Source organism: Trachurus japonicus, chromosome 13, assembly GCF_045865225.1.
Source record: "Trachurus japonicus isolate A0001 chromosome 13, Traja_1.0".
In the NCBI taxonomy this organism is placed as follows: domain Eukaryota; kingdom Metazoa; phylum Chordata; class Actinopteri; order Carangiformes; family Carangidae; genus Trachurus; species Trachurus japonicus.
In genome coordinates, this window is record NC_140919.1 from 28141053 (window position 1) to 28165978 (window position 24926).

The following is a 24926-nucleotide window of genomic DNA, read 5'->3' on the forward strand; positions in this document are numbered from 1 at the left end:
TGCAAGACCATTTTCTGTATTAGTGCTCATAATGATCATGTAGCTTGATATTTACATTATTCCTCAGCTAAAAAGAAAAGATAATTTTATACATGCTAATCGTTTGGATTGAACAGAATAACACAGCAGCACACAACCTGCTAAAGTCTTTTCCACGTTCGACACTGGTGCAACCAAGTTTTTCAGATGGTTACACAAGCATATACTTTAGAAATACCATTTAAATCATCTTAAGGTTATTGAATTACATTACATAAACCAAGGTTAGAGAGTGACATTTGCATTAGACGTCACTGCAGCTGTCTTCACTGGTCTAGAGAAAAAATCAGAGACACTGAGACGAGACCCGAGTAAAAATGTAGTCGATTCCAAAACAAGACAACCGGGCTTGAGCACCACAACACTACAAATAAACCACAGCATCACACACGTCTTCCATCGTGTTTGAATGGAGCTTTTCTCCAGAACAAGAGAAGAAAAAAATCACTTCTTTTTTTTTCTCCTCACATGGTGATAAACCCGCGTCACTATTGCCATGCCAACCCAGGTATTAATCCCTGGGCCTGAATCTCCTGCACCCCAGGGCGCTGTGGAAAGTCATGGACCGCCAAGCACATGGCAAGAGCTGCACACACAGACACACACACACACACACATAAAACCTATTGACACACTGCGGCTGTGACGTGTGCTCCTCCCATCTCAAAATTAGTTTTGGTGTTTTACAGGATTGTGGGCAGCCTTAATTCAATTGTGTCTGAAACTCTCGGGTTTAGAAAATGCTTCTCCTCCTCCTGTCAGGCAGCATTTATTAACTCCTGAGCGTTAACATCCTGTCTGTCTTTTTTCTCTGTGTGCCAGGAATCATTTATCTGCTGTTCAGTCACAGCTCTTTCTCAGGATTTACACAAAGCGACTTAACCGACTGTCAGCGTTTTTCTTTCCACTTTTCTCTGAGTGGTACCGCATGGCCCTGATTCATGTGTCTGGCCTGCCAGTCTGTTTGACCTTTGACCTGTTTATGCAGGCCTTGAATCTGTGTTTCTCTTCTCCTTCACACACAACAAGTTCACCGACAGACAGAGCTTGAAGAAAACAAAGATGTCGAAAAAGAGAAATGAGGAATTGATAATGCTTGTCTAGCTCCCATGTTTAGATACTCAGCGCCATCACATCTGTACTACACAACACACAGCGAACACACTACACACAGCACTGTACACAAACACAAACACACTTCCACTTCTCAGCCGCAGCCAATCACAAGAACAGAGCAATTCTAAGAAAAAGGGGAAGAGAGAGAAAGACAAAGAAAGACAGAATGAGAGGGACAAACGAACACACAGGCCTCTTTCTCTGATCCCACGTCAGACGACCTCCTGTCAATGACCCTCTGTTTGCGTGTGCGTCTATTAGCTATGAATGAGAATAGTCCAGCTCTCAGTGTATTACAGTTACAGCCATCAGACACAACATCAAAGCCGCCAACCCGTTCACCATGTGTGTGAGCGTGTATATACATACTGTATGTAGATTATAGTCCTGTATGTATGTATGTATGTGTGTGTGTGTGTGTGTGTGTGTGTGTGTGTGTTACACAACCAGCTGGTGTTGCAGTGTTGCTACCAATCAAATACAATCCTGAACCAATTCATGCACCAAAATGCAAAATAATACTATGACTAAGATTACATCAGAATGAAACATCAGCATGACCAACTTTTAAGTTCAATCGTTAACTTCAATCATTAACTAACACATAAGTCAAACAGGTTTCAATTTCCACTATGAAATTATTGACCAATATTGATCAGAATCAGAATCTGAAATGTTTTTATTGATAACATTTCACAAAGTCTTCTCTGAACCTTCTGGATGATAAGTGAAGTGAAGAACTCTTCTTCTGCCAGAGTCATTTCTAATGTGTACATCAGCCACTTCAACACATGTTCTTACTCTAAAGGTCTAGACAGCAATGACCCGCGCTCAGTCTCTAATGAGCAGCATTACTCAAGGATCCACCTCTGCTCTGTTGCTTGTCGTGGTTGAACTTTTGAACAGACTTTCGACCCCGTCTCTTCTTTTGTTGCCTGTTGCTGGGAGCGCTGACCCTCTATGTCATCCATATGAAACAGCTACTATATGAGCTCCTCCTCCCGCTGCATCCATTCCCTTAATGTACAGCAGTAATTAGAGCTCCCGGGCCGGTTGATGAGAGCAGCTGAATCATTAATGAAGAGTAGCTGGAGTTTAATTCTGGTCTCATTTCGCTGGCAGCGCGGCCACAATCATAAGCAGCCTGACTCAGCTTGATTACATTAGGGGAAATAATATGGAGTTTTATAGATGCTGGGTAAACAAGGAGCGGTAGAGGGAGGCAGTGGTGAATAAACACAGGGCATTGAACTTCTCGTCTCTTGTTGTTGTTTTTGTGGTGGGAAAACCTTCTGCTCTCTCGCTGTCCGCCCTCTTGTTCCTTTATTGTGTAATTATTCCCATTACACACCGGCACAATAACAACAATGCATTACAGCAGCAACAATATGATTATGCCCAGACACCCACACAGGGACAACAGCAATGCAGATAATGGCATTACACGTGCATACAAAAGGCAAGAGCAGAGACCGTGTCAGGCTGTGAGGTTATCATTCATGTAGGCCTACACACACACACACACACACACACACACACACACACACACACTGTCTGTTCTCTTTGGTTCTGCTCTGTATCTTGTCTTTCTCAGGGTCCCTGCCTCTGTGCCAAGACCCCATCACACCCCCCACCCCTATCCCAGCTCGGCCGCCCCTTTTGTTTGCCTGTCTGGAATTTAGTTCCTGGCTGAGGGGGCCTGCGTGAGGGACAAAACGCACTTCAGAGCATTAGATGGTGGCCCGAACCCTGCCTGGCATGCACACACACACACATCCATTTTACTTGTGTGTGAACATACACACAACACTGCATGAGTGCCTACAAAAATTCTCCTGTTCTCAAAGTAACACCGAGCTTTGATGGGGCCTGCATAGCCTGGCAAAATATCCGACAACACACACCCGAGGGGGGAAGAGAGCACAAAGAAAGCCCACTTGGTTCTGTGTGTGCTGCTGTTACAGCCTTAGAGCATTTCATTACAGCCATTTTAGCGAGGCATTGACAAAATCCTTCAAAGAGATTTGACTACAGTTTAGAGGACAGACGGGTTTTCCATGGCTCGAAACACAGGTTAAACCCTTCTAACTCTTCTGCTAAGTTCAGGTGCAAAAACTCTGCTCCAACACAGGAACAAGGACCCCTTAAAATAAAGTGTTACCAATTATACACTCTTTTCCAAGACAAGCAATACCCAGGGGCAAATCATAGTCAAGAGCAAACTGTTTACAGAAGGTGTAACTGTAATTCAGTTTGGATAATTTCTCCAACTTTGGCAGAACTGCATCTCTTCCAACACTTCAGTTAGTGTGTGCAACATTAGAAGACAAAATCCTTTTTTTTTTTTTACTGTAGCCACACTTTACTAGATGTGCATGTTACCACAAGTAACTGGTACAATTTAGGTAGATATATGTGTTTGATTTTCATTGCCATATAATCTATCTGCTGTTTCATGCTATATGACGGCTGTAAAATTTACATTTGCATTGGCAAGGTTTACTCCCCACTGCACTGGAGCAGCCCAGCACTTGGGTGAAGCAGGGAGTTTGTACAGTGGCACTTCACTATATATGAAGAACTCTTTTTTAAAGTCTAACAACCCTGACAGTCCCTGTGCATCCCTGAAATAGTTTTAGCAGCCCAGCCGGGCATCCTGTAGTGCCACAGACAGCGGAGAGTACAGCTGTGATTACAGTAGAGCCACTACGGCAACGCAACGCCTGGGGAGGGAGGAGAGAAAGTGGGACACAGAGATACAGTTAAGAGAATGAAGAGTTGATAAAGAGAGAATAAAATGGAGAGAGAGAGAGAGAGAGAGAGAGAGAGAGAAATAGGGCATAAAGCTACAGCACAGAGACGAGGTCGACAGAGCACAGGGTGAGGCGCAGCAGAGTGTGTAGAGGGGCAGAGAACTTCTCTACAGACTGTGTGTTTGTATTTCAGCTTTGAATATTCATGCTGTGAAAATTAAAATGCAAATGATGTGCATTTCCATTTTGTACATTAATGCACACACATCGATCTTCCATGAAAGACAGAGGACTGATCAATGTTGAATAAATTCTCTTCAGTGCCACCGCATGAAGCATCTATTTCATATTTTCATCCAGAGAACAAACTTCGCAGAAATCAGCTGAGCTGATGGTAATAAAACTACAAATAAGACAATAAAAGCTTTCAGCAGTTTTAAGTAACGGTATTGATGTTAACTGAGATCGACAGAAAAATCATTGAGTTACTTGAGATGGTATCGACTAAAACTGTTAAAGGGGAAAATCCCACAATACTGTTCTGCATTTTCTCACATTTGATCAAACAACAAAAGCCTGTTAAAAGATTGATTTGATATATCACAACCTTTCACTCATTTGAAAAATGTGTTGAGTTAAATAAAAAAATAAAATAAAGTCTAATAAAGTCTGAAAAAAGTTGTCCAATTGTGTTTGAGAAGCTTATTAAATTGTACTTTGTAACAGTTAAAAGAGTAAATTGAAAATGCTTTGGTTGAGCCTGAAAAGTAGGAATAGCAATATAATCTTAAAGGTGTTCAGAAATGGCTTGTTTGTCCTGTTTGTCGCCCCTCCTTCTACGAGTTTCAACGAGTTGCCGCACGAGGAAAACAAATTTGATTGATCGTTATCGAGCGGGCGGGATATTCAAAGCTTGGGGCGAGACTGAGCTCGGTGTGTGTGTGTGTGTGTGTGTGTCTCAGACGTTTGATTCACTGATGACGGATCCAATATCAGTGGCTGATGAATCGTGACGCATAATTCGTGTGCCTGCATTATCCAGTGCGGAAAAAAAATACCACACTTTCACCCCGGATTTACTCGAAAATAGAATTTTGCACAAAGTTTGGGCTACATCGTCTGATAGATGAGTTATTACACTATTTTTATGACCCATAGTGGAATCAAATTCATTTTTCTTTTCTGTACACCTTTAATGGTAAGAAATGTAGATGTAGTATAATGACCAGTCAATTCAGCTCCAGTTTATAGGTTGGGGAAAGTGACTGCAGAAAAATGTGGATGGAGAGAGAGAGAGAGAGAGAGAGAGAGAGAGAGAGAGAGAGAGAGAGAGAGAGAGAGAGGACAGACATGTGACAGACAGAGAGAGACAAAGAGACGGAGAGGGACAGTGTCACCTGGCAGCATGTGTAGTGTCCTACACTTCTGCAATAATGCTGACAAGACAGGACACCACTGGCAGCCACAGCCCTGACACTGCTGCACAGCACTATGCAGCACTGGACCACGCCATGCTGCAGAGTGCACACACACACACACACACACTCGAAAACACACACACACACAGTTCTGTACCAGCCTTGTTAAAACCAAGGTCTTAGCTTACAGATTGGGAGAGCAGATTCACAGTGTAATTAAGTCAACACCTCACTGCTGGAACAGAAGGCAAATGATGCTCGGAGAAAAAAAAAAAACTAACAATGGATCTCACAGTGCGTTTCAGCACCAGCAGGTCTGTGTTCCCACAAAGACACAGACAAGCGTCCATCACCTCAGTTTCACCTCTGTTACAGAGAGCAATAGTTTATCAGGGGGCGATAACGCTGACAGAATATCAACTGTACTGCTGTGAAGTGGACCTGAACTCCACTGTGGCTTTAGTGACACGATAATGAAAGATGAGAAGTTGTGTCCTGAGATACTAAAATGATCAACTTCGGCCGACGGCGGTCTGAGAGCTGGTGTGCAGCAGCAGCAGCAGCAGCCTGTAGGCAACCAACACTTCACTGTTTGTCATGTGCGTGATGTTGCATGGCAGCAGTCAGTATCCATCTATCATCAAAACTGTCCACACGGTTACAACTGAACTGGCAACAGTTGATTTTTCACAGCCACTACTGGACACCATGTGAACATGACAGGATGTTGTTTTCCCTCAGTATCAACCTTTGTTTTGTATAATACAACATCTATTGCATGTCTGTCCGTCCTGGGTGAGGGATCCCTCCTCTGTTGCTCACCCTGAGGTTTCTCCAAATTTTCCCTGTTAAAAGGGTTTTCCATGGAGTTTTTCCTCAGTTGATGTGAGGGTCTAAAGACAGAGGATGTTGTTATGCCGCTGTGTAAAGCCCTTTGAGACAAACTGTTTGTAAAAACCAGCTATACAAATACAATTGCCTTGCCTTGCCTTTATTCACCAAGGGTTATTGTCTACTGATTAGTCAGATGTTTTTGTAACTTAGACGGCAGCTAACATGAAATAGATCTGACTCTGTTTATGTTTAGGAATGACTCAGACTGGGAAAGTCTGGTGATTAAAACTCTTTCTGTGCCCTCGTGTAGCTCCACTAAGGTTAGGAGTTGCGCAAAGTCATTAGGAGCTGCCATGTTCAAACTCTTATCTGATGTTATTTCACAGTTAATTAGAAGGTCAGGACGGAAAGAAAACAGAAGGGAGCTGTTTAAAAGACTGTGTTGGACCATAAGAGATATGTAAACTAAAATATATTTAATTTTGATAAACTACTCGGGCTGTCACCTCATGTTATGTATTATAGTAGGATTACTCTGACAAATGTTAAGTGCCAGAGCAGCAAAGTCACCAGTATCTAGGCCGGGTGAACCCACTCTCACTCCAAGCTAGACACCATCAATATCCCAACGATCTGTTATCAGAGTCACAACCCAGTTTAGACTGGTTAGCTAACTAACTGAGCATTCATCAATAGTGTGTGTGTGTGTGTGTGTGTGTGTGTGTGTGTGTGTGTGTGTGTGAGATGCAAAATCAATCTCAATGATGTGAGTGAGTGTGTTTGCTGCAGTCGAGCTGCTGATAAAGCCAGACAAGGCCAAAGTTTGATCAGCAGAGCCGCCACTGAACAACGACTGACTTGTTCGCACAAAGCAAACCACAAAAACTACCCACAGGTTCAAACTATCTCTGAATGACAAAGAACAAAGACAACGCACATCTGATGCAGAAGTGAGGAAAAAAAAACACGTGTGAAAACAACATGGGAGAGCAACAACAGTACAACATGCTCATGACTGTCCTAAATCAGCTTCTCCTCACATATATCCTGATCTTCTCTGTTTTATATCACAAATTTAATATGAAATATGTGGTTTTATGTCAATTAATTAACTGAAAAAACAGCCAGAGATGCTGTGAACGATTTGAGACTCACTGTTCTCCTGCAGTGACAGCACTAACACATAAACAACAGCCACCGATCTTTCAACGCTTGCTTTCATTTTCAGAGGCGAATAATCCACCAACAAAACCACATGAGAAAACATTGCAACTTTAAAGGCTTGAAAACAGTGGGCAGGCCAGAGGCGATGTTTCTCAATTCTTTTTCATTAGATTGCTCTCAATCAGCACATGCATCACACATGCTCACTCAAATAGCCGCGGCAGGCCAAGGTGGCTTAATCTCATTAGGCCATGAATGCAATACACGTAGTTAATACAGGTTCCTGGATGTCACTGCACAAGCATACAGTGACGTACATCACTGTAAGCTCCGAACTGGTTAGTTCCAGTGGACTGAGTGGACAAATGATGGTTACTTTATACCTATTATTATACTGACAAAGCTTCTTGGACTCTCAGTATGAAACAATGTGGAGCTCCACAGATTTACATCACCCCCTAAACCTGGATAGTAGACCTGGAGCATTTTTACTTCTACACCACCAACAATGTTGTCTCAACCCCTTTACAAATCCCCCCCGTCATGCAGCGCTGTCTCAACCTGCAGCCAGTGATTTCCTTCCACAGCAGTAAGTTTCATGTAACAACCAAAAGGTCAACATTCAAAGGACTGATGCAAGCAAGGGTCTGAGAGATACAGCAAAACAACATGTGAGGAAGTTCTGGCTGCTCCTGATGCAACACAGCAGACTGACCTCTCATCTTTAAAATCAAAAGGGTCAAACTGCAGTTCAGTCTAGTGGATAAGGTGACTTAAGGCCGAGAGCAGCAGATGACAAGTAAAATAAGAAAACGGTATTGTTGCTTTAGTAATAGTAGAACAAAAGAAGTGGGCCATTCAGTTTCACCAAGGTGGTTGACTGTGCTCTGTGGTGTTGGTCCAGTCTTCGTTTAGCTCATTGTTTAGTTTTATGCAACTAAGACTGTTTCTCAAAAACAGAGACTGGTTCATATTAGGACATAAACATTGGCCACCTCACCCTCCAGGCGAACCCAGGTCTAAAACCAATGTTGCCATTTGAACATGGTAATCAGTGACACCTGCGCTCAGTACTCGGGCTCCACATGAAAAACAGGAAAACATTTGCTTGCCAACATTGTTATGGAGCGAGACGGGGAAGAGTAAGAGTTTTTAGAGACCAACATCAGATCTTTTTGTTGTTACTCTCTCTGCTGAATTCACCCAAGTAAAACATCCAGGTAACAAGTTTTCTGCTCGGGGAAACAGAGCGGAGCCACTGGATGTGGTTCCTTGGCCTTTTTTTTCTCCTTCTAATTTTGAAAAGCTTTTACCGGTAATTTACCCAGAATTCATTGAGCTAGTTTGTCTTAAAATGGTGAACAACGAACCAGCTTCATGTAACAGATGAATTCAGATGTCTATCTTGCTGTTTTATCTTAACCACACAGTCAAAGTCGGTCTTTGTGTATGATTATGCGTATATCTCTTTGTTTTCATCTTCCCTCTGCTACGTTCAGCTTTTATTTGGACACACAAAAGTCTGCACATGGACAAAAACAAAAGAAAACACATAGGTAACATGTGACTCACCTTCTGTAGGCTGGTCGGGTTGAGTTGCGTTTTATCAATGATCTTTATTGCAACCTGTGAGAAAACAATAAGAGGAATGAACAACAATAATCTCACAGAGACATGTTAATTCAACTCATTCAGTCACTCCAGACAACATCAAAACAGAAACAGAACAGAGAGAAAAGAGCCAACACTGGTGTTTCTGTCCATCTCTAGAAACAGCTCCTGGTGAGTAAATTACTTAACTTTGATGCTGAACTCACATTTCTTACAGACTGGTAAGTAAACCACTGTTACTGCTAACATTAGCCATGGAGCAGTAGCAAAATTTATTTTCTGAAGTGAGTGGTTTGATCTTTAAAATGTCACAATGCACTGGAAAATGTGAAGGATAATTTCCTGTAGCACGTGACAACGTCCTGGTCTTGACAACCACCGGTCTAAAACCAGATATATTCATACTGGATACACAAAGACAAAGAACAAAACCTACAGACGTTCAAACTAAAAGCTCAAATTTACAAAAACCGTGGTGGTGATCATTTTTTTAATTAATTAATTACCTAACTAATTGTACCAATCAGTTCTAATTGAATTTGTTATGAATATATTGTTACTTCAGTTTCCGAACTGTATAATATCGAGTCCAATATGTGACCAGACCTACATTAAAGCAGAAGTAAGTGATATATTTGTGTTAATATAAGTCTTAAATAGTTATATCTTCTGACAGCAATCACTTACATAGAGTGTTTGGTCTGAAACACGGGTCTGTCAGTCCCTCTGCTCTGCTCTGAGCCGAAGAGAAAACATTTATCGTATCCTACAGTTTTTATCCAATGAGGAGAGAGAACGGCATGCAGGGCTGTGTGTGCAGCCAAGGAACGCCGTGAATGTGGCGACGTAGGGACGAGGACTGTTATGGTGCGTTCAAGGAAACTCGTATTTTTCCGACCGTGAAGTCGTACCAGTTCGATCTGGTACGAGTTCACCGGTCGGAAGTTACGAGTGGCCGTTATAGTGACTTTCACCGGTAAAACAGGTCGGAAAAACACGAGTGGGTTGCCTGAAACGCTACAAAGTCGTAAGTTGTGACTTGAGGCTGTAATTTACGATTTCAAAAGCCTGCCTGGAACGCAGCATTAGCGAAAACGACCGGACCACTTACTTCTGCTTTAGCCATGCATCACAACAAGATACATTTTTAGCATTTACATGAGCAAGATCCCTTATTCAGAGCTAAATAAGTAAAACATGCAAATCAAACCACACTGCGGTGAGGACAGACATTGTTTTGGAGTAAAAACACGAGATGAAACCCACCAAACAGACCAACAAGGCTTCGAAAGAGGCTTAACAACATGTGGCGACCTGGTCGTAGACTGCGTCAAACTAACACGGTAAACCACCGATATATGACTGTCTCCTGCTTTATGAGGGAGGAACACAACAGCTCTCACATGATCGAGCCAGCGGCCGGGCACATGAACTTTCTACTGAGTCTGATGGAGTTATCGACCCTGCTGATGTAGGTCAGGTTTTTTACAAGAAGAAAGACTGCAGTGTATTTAAACACGCGGGCGTACACCTACACAGAAGAAAAGCATGACTGTCTCTGCTCAAGGGTTTATGGCTGTGGCTGTGCTGTGAGATGAGACCGTAGGAACTCCATATTTGGGCAAAGCCCCTTGGCTCTCTCCTGCTCTGGCTCCCAAAACTGTTTGTACACGTCTTCTCTTTTTCTTCAGCCTCATCAGTCACAACACACGTGACTTCGTTTACGCCTCACAGTTGTGAACGTGAACGTCTCCTACCCTCTTGTTTCTTTAGACTCACCTCTCTGCCGGTCAGTATGTGCCGTGCCAGTTTGACCTTGGCGAAGTTGCCCTTGCCGATGGTCTTCAATAGCCGGTAGTTTCCGATGTGCGGCTGCTCATCTGAACACAAGGCAATGGAGTTACGACATCGGGCGCCGAGCGAGCGGCTTGACCAGCCGGTACCCTTCTCTGAGCGGCTGGCTGACAGGGAGGTATGCTGAGGAGAGAGAGACATGAACTGTCAGACTGATTTAACACTGTGCATGTCATTTTCACTAAACACAGTTATCCATTCAATACCTGACAACGTACTGTAGCTGGTCATTGCCCTGTAAATGTACTATGTTTAATTAAACTTTCTCCTTTATTGAACTACAGCTGGTTCATAGGAAACGGGACATGAAACAAATGTGAAAAGAGCCAGAAGAGAAGAGCTGCCCTCATTTCAAACCTGAATAGGAAAAACATGATCAAGGCCTTTATCCTGAAGGTTTTTGAGTCTACAGACTTACTGGGTTGTGTGGAAAACTAACCAAGTCTTTGAAAGTTCATGTTCTTATTTTTGCTGTTATCAAACATCATCTGTATCACATCTGAATTCATTAGTCATTCAACATAAAAACTATTCTGATCATTTAATAGCAGCCTAGTCTAGAGACCATCAATACTAAATCACTGACAGGTCACAGCTGGTATGACCTCATGCAAGACTGTCTTTTGAATTGTGTCTCTTTTGTTTCAATTGAATCGAATTAAAATATTCATTGACAGCCCTGGTAAACACCTGCCAAAGTGATGAAGAACACACACACACACACACATACACACACAAAAACACATTTTTCCACAATGATTTAATGAATTTTGGAAAATAACCTTTAGTTGTGGCCCTAAACTATGTCAGCGTCAGCATTAATTAGCATTCAACAATTAAATAAAGGAGAGGTACACCCTCCAGACTAGCTCCCATTACATAGTCATACAACAACATCAGTGCGACAAACTGTGACCTTGACTCTGGTCCTGCAGTCATGTGACTGCAGCTCGGTACCAGACACCCAAAGATGAAAAGCGAGGGGAACCAGGCCACCTACGGATCTCATCTGACCCCTCACCGTCAGCATTCCTCACATTCATGTGTGGCAGTGAGGTCGGTGGAGGCAGACACGTGTTGCTGTGGCTGGACGATGTGAGGCGGTAACTCTGCTAACACACATGAGAGGCTTTGATTTCAAACTAACACAACCTGGGGTGTCAAGGTTTCGTCTGTGACTCACTGTCTGCTCAAAACTCAGAGGTTATCAGGTCCAAATGGTCTGAAATTACAAATAACAAACTTCCACTTCACTTCATATTCACAATCACAGTTTTCCCAGAGGTGCTACTTTTCACTGAGCTCCTAAAAACTAAAGGGGATGTAGTAACAGCAGTCACAAGTGCCCATGAGAATTTGCACAATGTCATAAAATGATTTAATTAAGGTAGAAAGCATATCATTATCCTGTGGTCCTCTTATAATTCATTACACTGCTGAATTAACCTTACAAACAGTAGAATTATGGTACTTCATACATGATTTGCTTCAGAAATGGATATTATGTAATTACAGCATCAGTGATTGAACATGTATATTAACAGTGCATGAATTATCAATGCACATCCACAAGATAAGGTGATCAAAATAAAAGATTGAGAAGGATTTTGTGTGAAATGTGCATGTGCATTTATTTACATATTTGTACTTCATTTGTTAATTTTTTCATTGAAGCTTCGACTTTCCCCCAAAAATCTGTGTACTGAGGCTCCAGTGTGACCCTATCTAAACCTTTTAGATCAAGCAAGGTCTGCGGTCTCGCTGCATAAACATCAAACTCTAATCCCCCTCCCCATCTGCTCTCTTCTGAGCACTGAGCGGAAACAAAAATCCAGCCTGAACTTTTCATCTGGAGTAGAGATGACATGAGGAACACGGAAATACGAAGGAGCAGGAAGCATCAGAGTCTCACAGACAGACCTCAGCTCCCGCCTTCTCATCAGGCCTCGCCACAATGAAAACAAACACAAACAGTACGAACTGCCTTATTTTGAATCTGTTTTTTAATCATCATGTTGGCCGACTTCCGCCCACTGTCACAGAATAAGACAGAAAAATGACAGAGCTGTTGCAGTCTGTGCTGTTCAGGGCAACAGTGACTGATGAATGATCCATATTTTCAGCAACTCACACTCATTAGCGAGTGGGATCAACCTGACAGTTTTAACAGGTGCAATCGCACCTTCAGTTTGTTTTCTCTGGTCAAATCCGTCACAGCAATGTCGATATCATCTGCGTCTGTAGATTTGTGTCATTTGGACTCGGACAGCCTCATTAGAAGTGAACAACAGGTGTAACAGTGTAACAGGTACCTGCCTGCACTCAGAGATGCATGGAGGGCTCTTTAGTTGCTCTGAACTGAGATGCACTGGCATCATCAACAAATGAGACAACACCTGAAATCTGTCCAATAAGGCAGTTCTGAAATGTCAGTGAAAAGAGAAACCGTAAATAAACTAGAACCATATTAACATGAGAATGAGATTTCAAACCCAGCCTCTGATCTTTAACCCAGTCAGCCAGTGAGTAAACGAAGCCAGGGTGGGTTACAAGTGTCACAGATCTTTCTACAATGAGCCATTATTAATATTTAATTTTTTCTCTCTCTCTCTCTATTCTGAGAGACAATGTTTATTTATCTGTTGTCAGTTTTTGATGGTCTTGTGGTGTTTTTGTCTGATTTTACTTTACTGTGTTGCCATGAGGAAGCTGCTAAACTGACAATTGATGTTGATACGATAGATATTATTGAGAGGAAAGGCAGTAACACACACACACAGTCTGATTAAACCACATCCCCTTGAGATGCACGTAGTGTGATAAGCACTGTGGCGAGATGAGCACAGTGTCCGATTGGGAAGTGCACAAACACACAAAGCTTTAACATCAATAACTCTGATATACGATGAATGCTGTTTTGAAACCAGAATTGAAACACGCAGACAGAGCAAAAAAAGTGAAGTACACATTTAAAAAGCACTCCTGTAGGTTAAAGACAACTAACGAGCAGCAAAAAAGCCACACTCACATGAACACAGTCCAGGTGCGAGAGACTCCTGATGTGGCATCACACTCTCTTCCTCCACCATGAACCCTCTTTTTTCCTCGAGACCCCGCCCCCTTCCTAAACCTCCAACCTCATCCCATCCACTTGATCCTCCTCTTCCCGTCCCTCCCATCCATCCATTCAGCAGGAAAACATCTGACAGGCTATCACCTTCCGAGTCCTGGCTCCTTTCCCAGCATCCATCGGGACTCTGTGTGCCAGAATCAGCCGTCCCTTCCTTTATCGATCCCATCACATTTACTAACCTCTTCTTCACTCTCTTCCTCTCTTACTAAAATGCATAGACATTTGTGCGAGGCCATACTCTTGTCGTTTTCTTGTGTGATACAGAATCAATCTCTGTGGGGAGTGAGTGCCCATTACAGCTGTTAAAAAAGTTTCCCCGTGAATACGAGTCGAGATCAAGTTCCACTAAACAGATTAAACCATCAGTGTGTTATCAAGTGCAGACACACGTCCGTACAAAGCCTGCAACATCTGCAGCCACACATATTGTGTTACAAGCACTTAGAGCATGTCTGAGTCATTACAGAGTCCATTCCCTCTGAAAACCAACTCTCTCCAACTATGATTCATGTGATGACTGTAACATAAATCAGTACATCAGGAAACAACCTTAACATGTGATGGTGACTACATGCATCAGGTATTGAGCATCCAACCATCTGAGCTTGAAACAGAAACAAATAATCTGTAACAAAAACTGAAAAACCTGTGTGCAGCAATAAGACCATGAACTAACCACTGGATATCAGGAGGAAACATTAAACGGATTACCGAGGCGATAAGGAGGTGCTTGGTTCTACCACCACCCAGCAGAATATCTTCCTTGTCCAATTTATTTCCCCCACCTTCCCCCATTTGCTCACCCCATTTTCTTATTCCCCTGGCTCATCCCATCCCCCAGACAAATCAATTTGCCTCCCTTCCCCTCCATTCTCCTCTTCGTGCCTGGGCCCGCCCTCTCTTTTGTCTCGCGCCACTATCTTCATTTTCAGCGACCTCACATCAATTTGAGATTCATACAGCCCCCCCCCCCCCATACACGCTCACCCAACCCCCCAAGCCTCACAGATCCCCTCCCCCCGTCTCCACACAGCCCATTCAAGGAGTGCAGCCCATCGACTAACCCACTCCTTCTGATTACCATGCACTTTCATTCAAGAGGAGGCCTGTGAGGAAGATAGTGTGTGTGTGTGTGGTTGTTGGGGCGAAGTGTGACAGGTCTCATTCGTCAGCAGACTGGGGCAAGCTAAAATATTTGGCTGGAAAGTCGGGGTGTAAAGCCCTCCCTCCCCCAAATCATTATACATGTAGGCCTGACATTTGGTATAGAAGATAGATGGAGGGCTAGCGGATGATTAGGTATGTGTGTGTGTGTGTCTGTGAAACTGTGTGTGGGACCGCGAGGGGTGTGAGGGGGGTGTGTGTGTGTGCGTTGTGGTCTTTCGCTATGTAATTTGCACATTCAGCAAACAAGCTGCACCTTGTCCTTGCAAACTGAAAGCAATCCAATTCTCTGTGACGATGCCCCACATCTGACAACATGTCCTGCTCTGCTGTCCTCTCTGCTTTCTGCTGCCAGTGAAGTTAAGCAGGTTAAATATATCCAATATTATATCTCATGTTATTAATCTCAGTGTAAAGTTAGCATTGGCTGCCATTTCTTCTCCCTATCTTCTTAAAGACCCCCTAAACCAAAAATGCCCTTTTTAAAATTATTAACATGTCAATTTAGTGTGTGGGCTCTGCTACAAGGCATTTCAAGAGCAAAATCGCTAATCCACGCCATAACTGAGCATTTTAGACTTGAAAATGCAGTTTCAAACCCAGAGAAAAACTGGATTTTTCAATGAGAAATAGTAGACCTATTTTTAGCCTATTTTTCTTTCTCTTGTCTGTTTTTAAATAATGTTTGCTTTTTATGTTCTTATTTTGCTAATATGTAAAGCACCTTGAGTTGTCTTGTTGTGGAAATCTGCTAAACTTGCCTTGCCTATTTGGGAGCTTTTTTAAACAACTTTTTGTGGGAAAGCAATTTTAAACAAAAAATAGTCATAGCAGAGCATTTATACAAATTTTAAAACTCCTCTTTAGGGGGACTTTAATATTTTGTAATTTAGTTACATCTACTAGCCGTCTTAAAAAGTCCTAATGAAATTTAATGATTTAGTGATTTTTGATGGCCGTGGTTGGTCCCTCTGTTTTGGCTGCCTCTGTCAGTCTGTTCCAGGAAATTGATGGATGTTGCTGTGAACATGTCGGGGACGCAGCCCACCTGAGCCCACATCGTCTCCTTCAGCCTGCTGACCCACACTGTCCTTTTGTTTTGCATTTTGTTTCATATTCACATGCCTTATTAATGTAAAACTACTGAATTATGAAATGTTATTTGACTATGCTGATGATGGCAGGGGTCGAAGTCAGAGTCAAATTTTAGTGTATGTGTGCTGAGTTTTATGACAGACCATTAACAGCATGAACCTTTTTTTTTAATCCATCTAGTTACTTACTTACTCACTCTGCTATACTGTTGCCAAGCAAGCTCTTTTCATTGATAAAAACCAAAAACATTATAAGATTTTCTTTTTTAATTTAAGTGATTGTGTGGTAGATATGTACTTAATTATGTACAGAGACAATTCAAATGGGTCAGCTCATAACACAGTCTTCATTCCGTTTTTCAGATTCAAATCAGCAGCAACAAAAACGAAACTCATCACCAGCAACGGTAAAACTGGGACTAACAGCCTCTTGTTGTGTTCACATGTCTGCAGGGTGTTGGTCATGATCATGCCACAGCAAAAACAGACAAAGACCATGTCTGTCCTTCTATTGATTTAGATATTTCTGATAAAATGAGTCAGTGAAGTTTTCCTCCCAAATAAGATCTCTAAATAAAAAGAACAGGGGCCTTTCATGTTGCTCTTGTTTCACAAATAAGCAAAAGAAAAAGAAACATTTAAGATTTTAAAAAAGCTGTTGTATGCAGAGTTATCTGTATTTTTCAAACGTTCAACACGTTTATCAGACGTGAAGTGAGAAAAGTTCCCCTGAGGGTCATGGCAGAAATATCATGAGGTCAAGCTATAAATCATGAGAAGCAAGTCTACATTTTCACATCCTCCTTGGTATAAAAGAATAAGTGTTAGCTGAAATATGTGGCGGCATCGCAGTGGCATGCACGTTTGCATATCCAACATTCCATCAGCTGCTCTGCAGCACAGCAGCTATCTGCCATCTGAGCCGCGCTGTGTGGGCACACAGCTGATTAAAACCCATACAAATGGATGAATGGAAAACTCTTGTGAATCTTATGATACTGTTCTTCAGCTGCAAGCCTGATTCAAATGCACTTCCTTTTTATTCAGTGATTCCAACATTCGATTTTATGAACCTACGATAATTTCAATTTACCAATTTGAGCCAGCCTTGTCATCTTAGCTTTCTTTTATCTCGCAAAAATCCAAGTCATTATATGAGCCGTTCTATGTTATTATATCGATATTACTGCTTATTCTACTATTGGACTCAAATAACTCGGCATGCAAGTGTCTCAGCTCAATGCTGATAACATCAAATGCAAATGTGATTTTGTCTTTCTTCCCTGCTCCGTTATTGTTGTTGTAAGTGAAGCTGGAGGAGCGGCCGACTGCTGCGTCAAGGGAGTGACGAACACAAACATGTTTCCCAACAATGGACCACGCCCTGAGGGTGGTGTCCTGCTCCTGCTCCTGCTGCTGCTGCTGCTGCGGCCTGGATGCACTCTAGGTCTGAGTGAGTGTGTGTGTGTTGTTGGTAGGGAGGTATTGAGTAAAGACAGGATGTATGACGTTGGTCCCCAGCAGAGGAGTGGCGTAACATCTGTTGACACACACACACACACACACAGGCTCACAGTGTGTGTCCAGTTTCCTCTTCCTCTCTAGCTGCTGTGGCTCTCGGCCTTGTGGCCTCAGTCTGATGTGTCACTGGCCCTGACACACACACACACAAACACACACTCCTCCTCTATCACACAGCAGCAGACACCCTGTCTCTACAACACCACAGAAGACAACAGAGAGATAACACGGTTCAAAATGAAACAAAAGATGAGTTATCCTTGTGGCTCATTTGACTAAATTACATAAGATGCAGCTTTGATGTCATGAGTGCAGCTCACGTCAGTGCTGCTTCTTCTATAGCCCGTGGTCACAATCTCTATTGTCCTGTTAGCAAAAAAACAAAAACAACACGGGAAAGAGTGTTTCAAGCATTTTGAGACCGAGATGTAGCCAGTGATATACCATCAGGTCCCACAGCAGGAGTTAAAGCACAGATAATGATGTACTATGTGGAGGCAAAAGTTAAAGTGGTCAAATCAAAAAGCTCACACATGTAGGTATGCGGGGGGAAAAAGCAAAATGTCTTCTTACTGACAATGCTGCTGCACATAATGGCCTATAATTACATTTTTCTGAAAGTCTAAACCACTGGTTCACTGTGGATAGACTGGCTGCTCTGATCACTCTCTGCTGGTGAGCAGCAAAACCAATAAAAAACATCCCGTTTATAAGTGAACAGATCCCGCAAAGTACACATTTGACATTTTTGCTTCAATAACAATTGCTCTATAATAACTCAGGGTCTCCCTCATGCATCAGGAGTGTGTGTGTGTGTGTGTGTGTGTGTGTGTGTGTGTGTGTGTGTGTGTGTGTGTGTGTGTGTGTGTGTGTGTGTGTGTGTGTCAAATACAGCAGGAAGTTACATGAACTTCGCCTGTGTCACTTCCTCTCCTGCAGATATGCTATGTGACGGTGATGACAGCGAGTCGTGTCACATGTGCTGCAACCCTCAGCGTGTGTTTCCTGGCGCAGGCCTCATGAGGAAGACGGAGCTGCCAGAAAAACATGTCAGCGACGGTGACAGACGAGCTGTGTGATACTGCAGAGGCCTCACTTGGCCTTTGACCATCATGTGCTCTGATTCTCCACAAAGCATGAAAGTATTTCAATCCAGTTAATACATTTGTTCGGGGAAGAAAACTGCCAACTGGTCATTAGTCACTGAGCTTAATGTTTATGTAATGTAAACATCTTGGGTTATTAGCTGTACTTAGTGAATTTGATAAATCAGTCTGATTAGAGAAATTCGGATTGAAAATATTAAGCTGAGTAATGGATCTACAGGGCGTTAATACTCAGCACCATTCACTGGGACAGATAGCATCAGAAACCTGATGATGGTGAACCTTGCTGTAAATCACAAGCACTCTGCCTGATTGATATTATTTCAATATTGATTACTGGCCATCTACTGCAGCCAAACCACCAATGTGACATGCAAACCTTATGCAAACCTCCCAGCCCTGGTGCAACAACACTAGCAGCAGTGCTACCACCACCATCATTAATAAACCAGTTTGGTTAACTTTCATCACACGACATAACCATTAGCAGGGTATATAGAGGTGTTTTTTCTTTCCATGACTAATTCTGCAGCACTTTCTCCTGTAAGAGGTGGCAGAGGAAATTCAATAAGAGAAGAGGAGTGTGTTGAACAGATGAAGGTCACATTGGACCGCGATGAGTGTGAGTTTAAGAATAATTAATAGTGAAAAGGCTGCTAATAGAATCGGCTTTTCTTTTAAAGGAGGTGTAAATGAGATATAATAGCGCAAAAGCTACGCACTGAAATGAACAATTTTACACTGTGAGTAATTGGCAAGAGCCTCCAGCTTTTATTTAAATGACCAAAAATTAAAAGAAATCATCACTAACATTTCTTCTAGGCCACATCTGGTTTTTACCAGAAATATCTTTAAATAAAACAATGCGGCAGCTGATGGACGTTCCTCAGCTCCTGCCAGAGTCATTCAAACTCTAATAACCATTAGCCAGACTGTGAGTCAGACCAGTTCCGCTGCAAGTTTTCTCTCGCTGGCTTCTGCAGTATATTTCCCCAGGGCAGACTAAATTGTGTTTTTCTCACTCACAGCTCAATCTTGTTCCTCTGTTCTATGAGCCAGATACAGTAACCAGTGCTAAAGGTGCATTCAAAAACGGCCTCATCGTTCTCCATCATTCATTATGCTGGTGAGTTTATCTGATGCTTTGGAAGTCTTTGGACCCAGGACTCAGGACGCTGCCTCTGAAACACAAACTATCTGTTGGTGTGATGGTGATTTCCAGGGTTTGAGGTGGGCTTTTTCCAAATAATTAGCAAAATCCCTGTTCACTGCGATTTTTAGGGTTTAATTCATCATCAAAGGAACTTGAAATTGCAAACCTATGGACAATAATCATGACTCGTGGTTAAATACATATTTTGTGTGTAAATCCTGATGCACACAACAAAAAAATCATAACCAGGATCATTTTGACGTGCATTTGGGCAAAACTAAAACTATCATCATTATCTTAACTTCAGCTCACCAACACAGTCACATCTCAATATTATTCACAACGTAAGCCAGATAGTGCAAGGCTGAGGAGGACGACTACCAGAAATTGTGGGTTAAAAGCGGCCTCCCTCCTCCAGTCTGACATTATCTGGCCCCAGTATGCAAAGTGTAACTGGATTCCTCAGTCTTGACAGCGCACAACTCCTAACACACACACACACACACAGATGCTTTCTGTTGGCCCCTGGAGATCTGCCACATTACTCAGCATATCATTCACTGCATGGGCTGTGATGAGCAGGGCAGGCTGAGGAAGGGTCAGATTTATTCTGTTTGGATCAACAGCAGCAGATTAAAGAGCTGAGTCACTGCTTGGCTCCACCACAGTGTCTCTGGCTGTCGCTGCACAGACCGACTCTCCTTTTCTGCGCCGATCTGTTCGCCAAACCCTGCTGTGTCACTGCACGGCACGCTCTCTCAGATGCATTTTTCAGTCAAAAGAGACACAATTTTCCTAGTTACACCCAACGCATTTAGGAAAAACCCTAACTCATTACAACCTGGACATTATTCTTTTAGCGCTGGCCATAATATCTTCTGGTAGTACCATATCTTAGTACCTAGGATAAAATCTAAGAATACAGCAGGTAAGACAAGCTGTCAGATGATCACACAGGTTGGAAACAATCACCACTGTGATTTCTATAGTTTACCTACAGAATAAAGGACATGAAACTGAAAGTACATCATGATAATACAACCTCACTGCAGTAGAGCTGTGTGCAAGTCAGTCTGTGAAGCGCTAAAAACTACGTAAAACGAAGTCGTCTGAAACCAATTTCCCCTTGAAAAAGTCTTGCTTCAACATTTTGCTCTTTAAAATCATTACTCTATCCAAGCCAAGCCCATTGTTCGGTGTATTTGACATACACATAACCTCTCATTAATGTCACTGCATAATATACGTTTAGAAACTTCTATCCCCCTCCGCTCACTGAAAGATAGCAACATATCTACATAACATTTAACAATATACGTCCACATGCCTGAAAACCATGGGGGTCGTCAACAATTGTTTTTGCTAATATGATCTTAATGAAATGTGATGGCTGGTTTGGCTTCAAAGATCCTGAATGAAACAAGGAATTTCCATGTTTGAGATTTTTAGTTGCAATCAAAAATGTGTTTATGTGGTTTTAAACAAAAACACACATAGTTCAGTTGTTGGTATGTTTCTTTAAGATTGCTGTCTGCAGCAGGAAACTATTAGACCTCAGTGTTAGAGGAAGTCACAACACTGCAGTCGACAGCACATACCATACCATGCATTACCCAGGCAAAACTGTCCCAAGAAAAGTCTATTGAGCCCTGAAGGGAAGCTCAAATGGGAAACTTGTGCCAGTGTTGCAAAAATGACCATGTCTCAGGTTTTGTGTTTCTGCTGACCTCAGTTTAAAGACACTATTGTTGAGCTCCAGTCACACTCACAGCAGCCATGGACACAAGCAATGGCAGCTTTTTTTGATGCAACATTCCCTCTGGTTAATAACACACCAAGACATTGTGAGGTGCAATTTTTTATAACAAACAAAAATGAATTTTTGAGCTGCTGCCAAAAGTGATGTTGTCATGAGATTGCTGTGTGTCATCAGCCAACCAACCAACCAAAACCTCATGTGAACATTCGTACCATTCACCTGAATCGGATGGTGTCCGCCCATTGCTGTCGCCAGGACAAAATGAAACATAGATACTGTGTAATTGTGTCACTCTGTTATCTATGTGACTGGAATTCAAAACAATGAGTGGCATGAATGGAAATAAAATGAAGTCACATGGAGGTTAACAGTTTGCAAAGCTGACAACAAACTGACAAGACTCAGTCTCAGTACAGAAACAAACCTACTGAAGAGAACATGAGGAGCAGATAAACTGAGGACAGCAAGCCGACACCTGAGAGGCCCACAGCACAGAAGCCTCATTACACAATGAACACAACAGACCAACTGTGTGCTGTCCATGTGTGTGTGTGTGTGTGTGTGTGTGTGTGCACGTTGACAGAGGCTCTGTGTCACTCTCCAGAAAACACCACCTGTTCAGCGCTGGTCGCCGACTTCCCACTCAACCAGAGTTATACAACAGCTGGCAGAAAACAATTTGTGTTGACAAAAGCTTTTATAGTTATTTGGATTATGTGACTTTAATTAATAGGTGTTTAAGTCAAGCATTTAGATACGACCTCTTTAACCCGACACTGACACAGGGCTCCAACCTTTTCAACCTTCATAAATCCGGTCTTGATTTCCATTGTTCCATCTGGCGCTATGCTAACAGATATGGAGCACAGGCTCAAAGTTACATCATTTGAAATCAGAGGGGAGAAAATGTGTCATCCTATAATAAATAAGCAGAATAAAAACTGTGTTTTGACATGAATCTGCATAATTTTCTGTTCATACATTTGTTGGACAATCACTCAGTGCCTAATTCTAAATAAATCCCTTTTTTCCATTGCCAAAATGGCCATAATCCCATAGCGTGGGGAGAAAAAAAATACTATTTATTGGTTTTGAATGTTTATGCCATCTTCAAAAATGCCTGCTACTCTTCGCCAGCTGATTTTAAAATAACAAGTCAACAACAACAATAATATTCCCACTTCACAACACCCAGTGGTCTGCCATAAAACATCTTCAGACGAACAGCAAGTAAAACTCATCAGAAACTAACGGCTCACAGTAGAGTGCACACCTCCACCAAGGCCAAACAATCCTGCACATGTCTGGGAGATCCACATCATTATTACAGAGCACATGAGCAGAGAGTTTTACGCAAGGATGTAAACATGAAATAGATGATAATGTCAAAAAAATGCATTATCTGGTTATCTTTAGGAAAGTTCATTAAAAAATCTCCTGCTCATGTTCTCTGGCCCATGCCTCCATCAGGTTTTGCGCTAAGTGGTTCAATACTTTTAGCTGATTAGCAAACAAACAAACAAACAAACAAACAAACAAACAAACAAACAAACAGATAAAAGTGAAAATGTGAGCTCACTGGCAGAGGTAATAATGGCTGTTATTTGGAGGAAACACGTCAAGTAACTCAACTTCTTCATTCAAACTCTCCCAGGAAGAAGATGCATGAAACACATCGAAGCAGGAATGAATCTGATTCGACAGTTGCAGCGAAATTTCCCTTCAAAACCAGCCACTGACGTGCTCTTGAGCAAGGCGTTTACAGGAAAGTGAGTTAATCTATTAATCTCTTTTCAGAGCACTGCCCTGCTTTACATTCACTCTCTCACACTCTCAGCTGAATCCACCACAGTTTGCCACCCGGCGGCAAGTATCACTAGTAAACCTGGGAGCTCAGCAGCTGACTCATGGGCACCTTGGCAGGAGCCGTTCAGCCTGCACAGATGGTCACGTTCCCAGCTTAGGCCTGACATTTCCCCTGTGACTGGTCCCACTTCTGTAACCTTTGAGCTACTGTTTCACTCACAACCCCAAAAAACATTTCAGTCAGGTTCAACCGGCGAGTGAACAAAAACCACACAGATCGAAGCATTGTGGCAAATAATAGGTCACACGCCCGATATAAACCCACCTAATTTTATACCGATCATACATGGCTCAGTTGGCCTCTGCAGACCAGATGATTAGAGGCCTGGAGCTGTTTACGACTGTATCTGGGGTGTTTCTAGGAGGAACAAATGCCACCGGGGGCATCGGAGGTGAGTGCCAAATTTTGTTTAACAAGTCTGAACTAATGAATCATGTCCAGGGAACAGAAAAGTCCTGTTCTGCCCTGCAGTGTCAACCTGACAGACATGTTCGTTCGTTAGTTTTTTTGTTTTTTTATTCTATCAACACCGCCGTGCGTGTGCGCACAAGAAATCGTCCACACCTGCCATGTGATTTCCTTTTCTCTCTCAATCAACAGACAAAACCTCAAGATTAGCCCCAAGCAAAATAATGAACCCATTCCCACAGTACAGAACAGACAGCCAACATATGTATATACCTGTTTGTTGTACTTGTAACTTCACTGCCATACACTTCGGTATCACAGTGCTCGACTCTAACCTAGTCTAGATAGCTGCAATCCTAAACCAAAGCAATGATGCAACACTGTAATTTTGAAGGATCCCTTTGTAGGCTTTCATATTGCTACAGAGACAGAAGTTACAACTTCTGTAAATCTTGCATTAGAACATCTTGTTGCATTCTGTTCAAAATAACAAAACAACCCGCTTGAGTTGTGCTCACTGCAGTCACTGATATGGATTGTGTGCAGCCACCTTACCAATATCTACCTATAGCCTGCATGTCAGGAACCCGAGGGAACATCGTAGCATCCGCAGGCAGTCTGTATGCAAGGTGTAAATTATAGCTACAGAAAATAACGTTTTCAACCTCTAAACTGCCATAGAGTCTCTCCCGCAGAACCTGACTCCGCCCCCTAACTCGGGGAGTGTATGAGGCAGAGACTTCGACGCATGCTGGTTTGTAGTAGGCAATCTCACCCACCTGTCACACCCTAAGGAACACACTCTATATTGTGCGACTATTGACCAACTGACTCACCTTTTTGGAGCCAGACTCTAGTGGTCATTAGAGAAGCTGCAGCTTTTGCACTTACGTGTTGGAGGTGGTACATCTTCTACTTGTGAGAAACAGTAA

At 42.5% G+C, this 24926-nt stretch overlaps 1 protein-coding gene across 6 annotated transcripts in view; it reads right to left on the reverse strand.

Annotated features, from left to right (window-relative positions):
- mark4b (MAP/microtubule affinity-regulating kinase 4b) overlaps nucleotides 1–24926 on the reverse strand; it is a 64771-nt gene that overhangs the window by 30677 nt on the left and 9168 nt on the right. For all 6 annotated transcript variants that reach the window (XM_085795737.1, XM_085795738.1, XM_085795736.1 and 3 more), the window contains exons 2-3: nucleotides 10715–10912; nucleotides 8897–8950 (exon numbers count right to left, since the gene is read on the reverse strand). In XM_085795737.1, the coding sequence (XP_085651863.1) occupies nucleotides 8897–8950; nucleotides 10715–10912 (252 nt within the window). The remainder of the gene's footprint in view (nucleotides 1–8896; nucleotides 8951–10714; nucleotides 10913–24926) is intronic.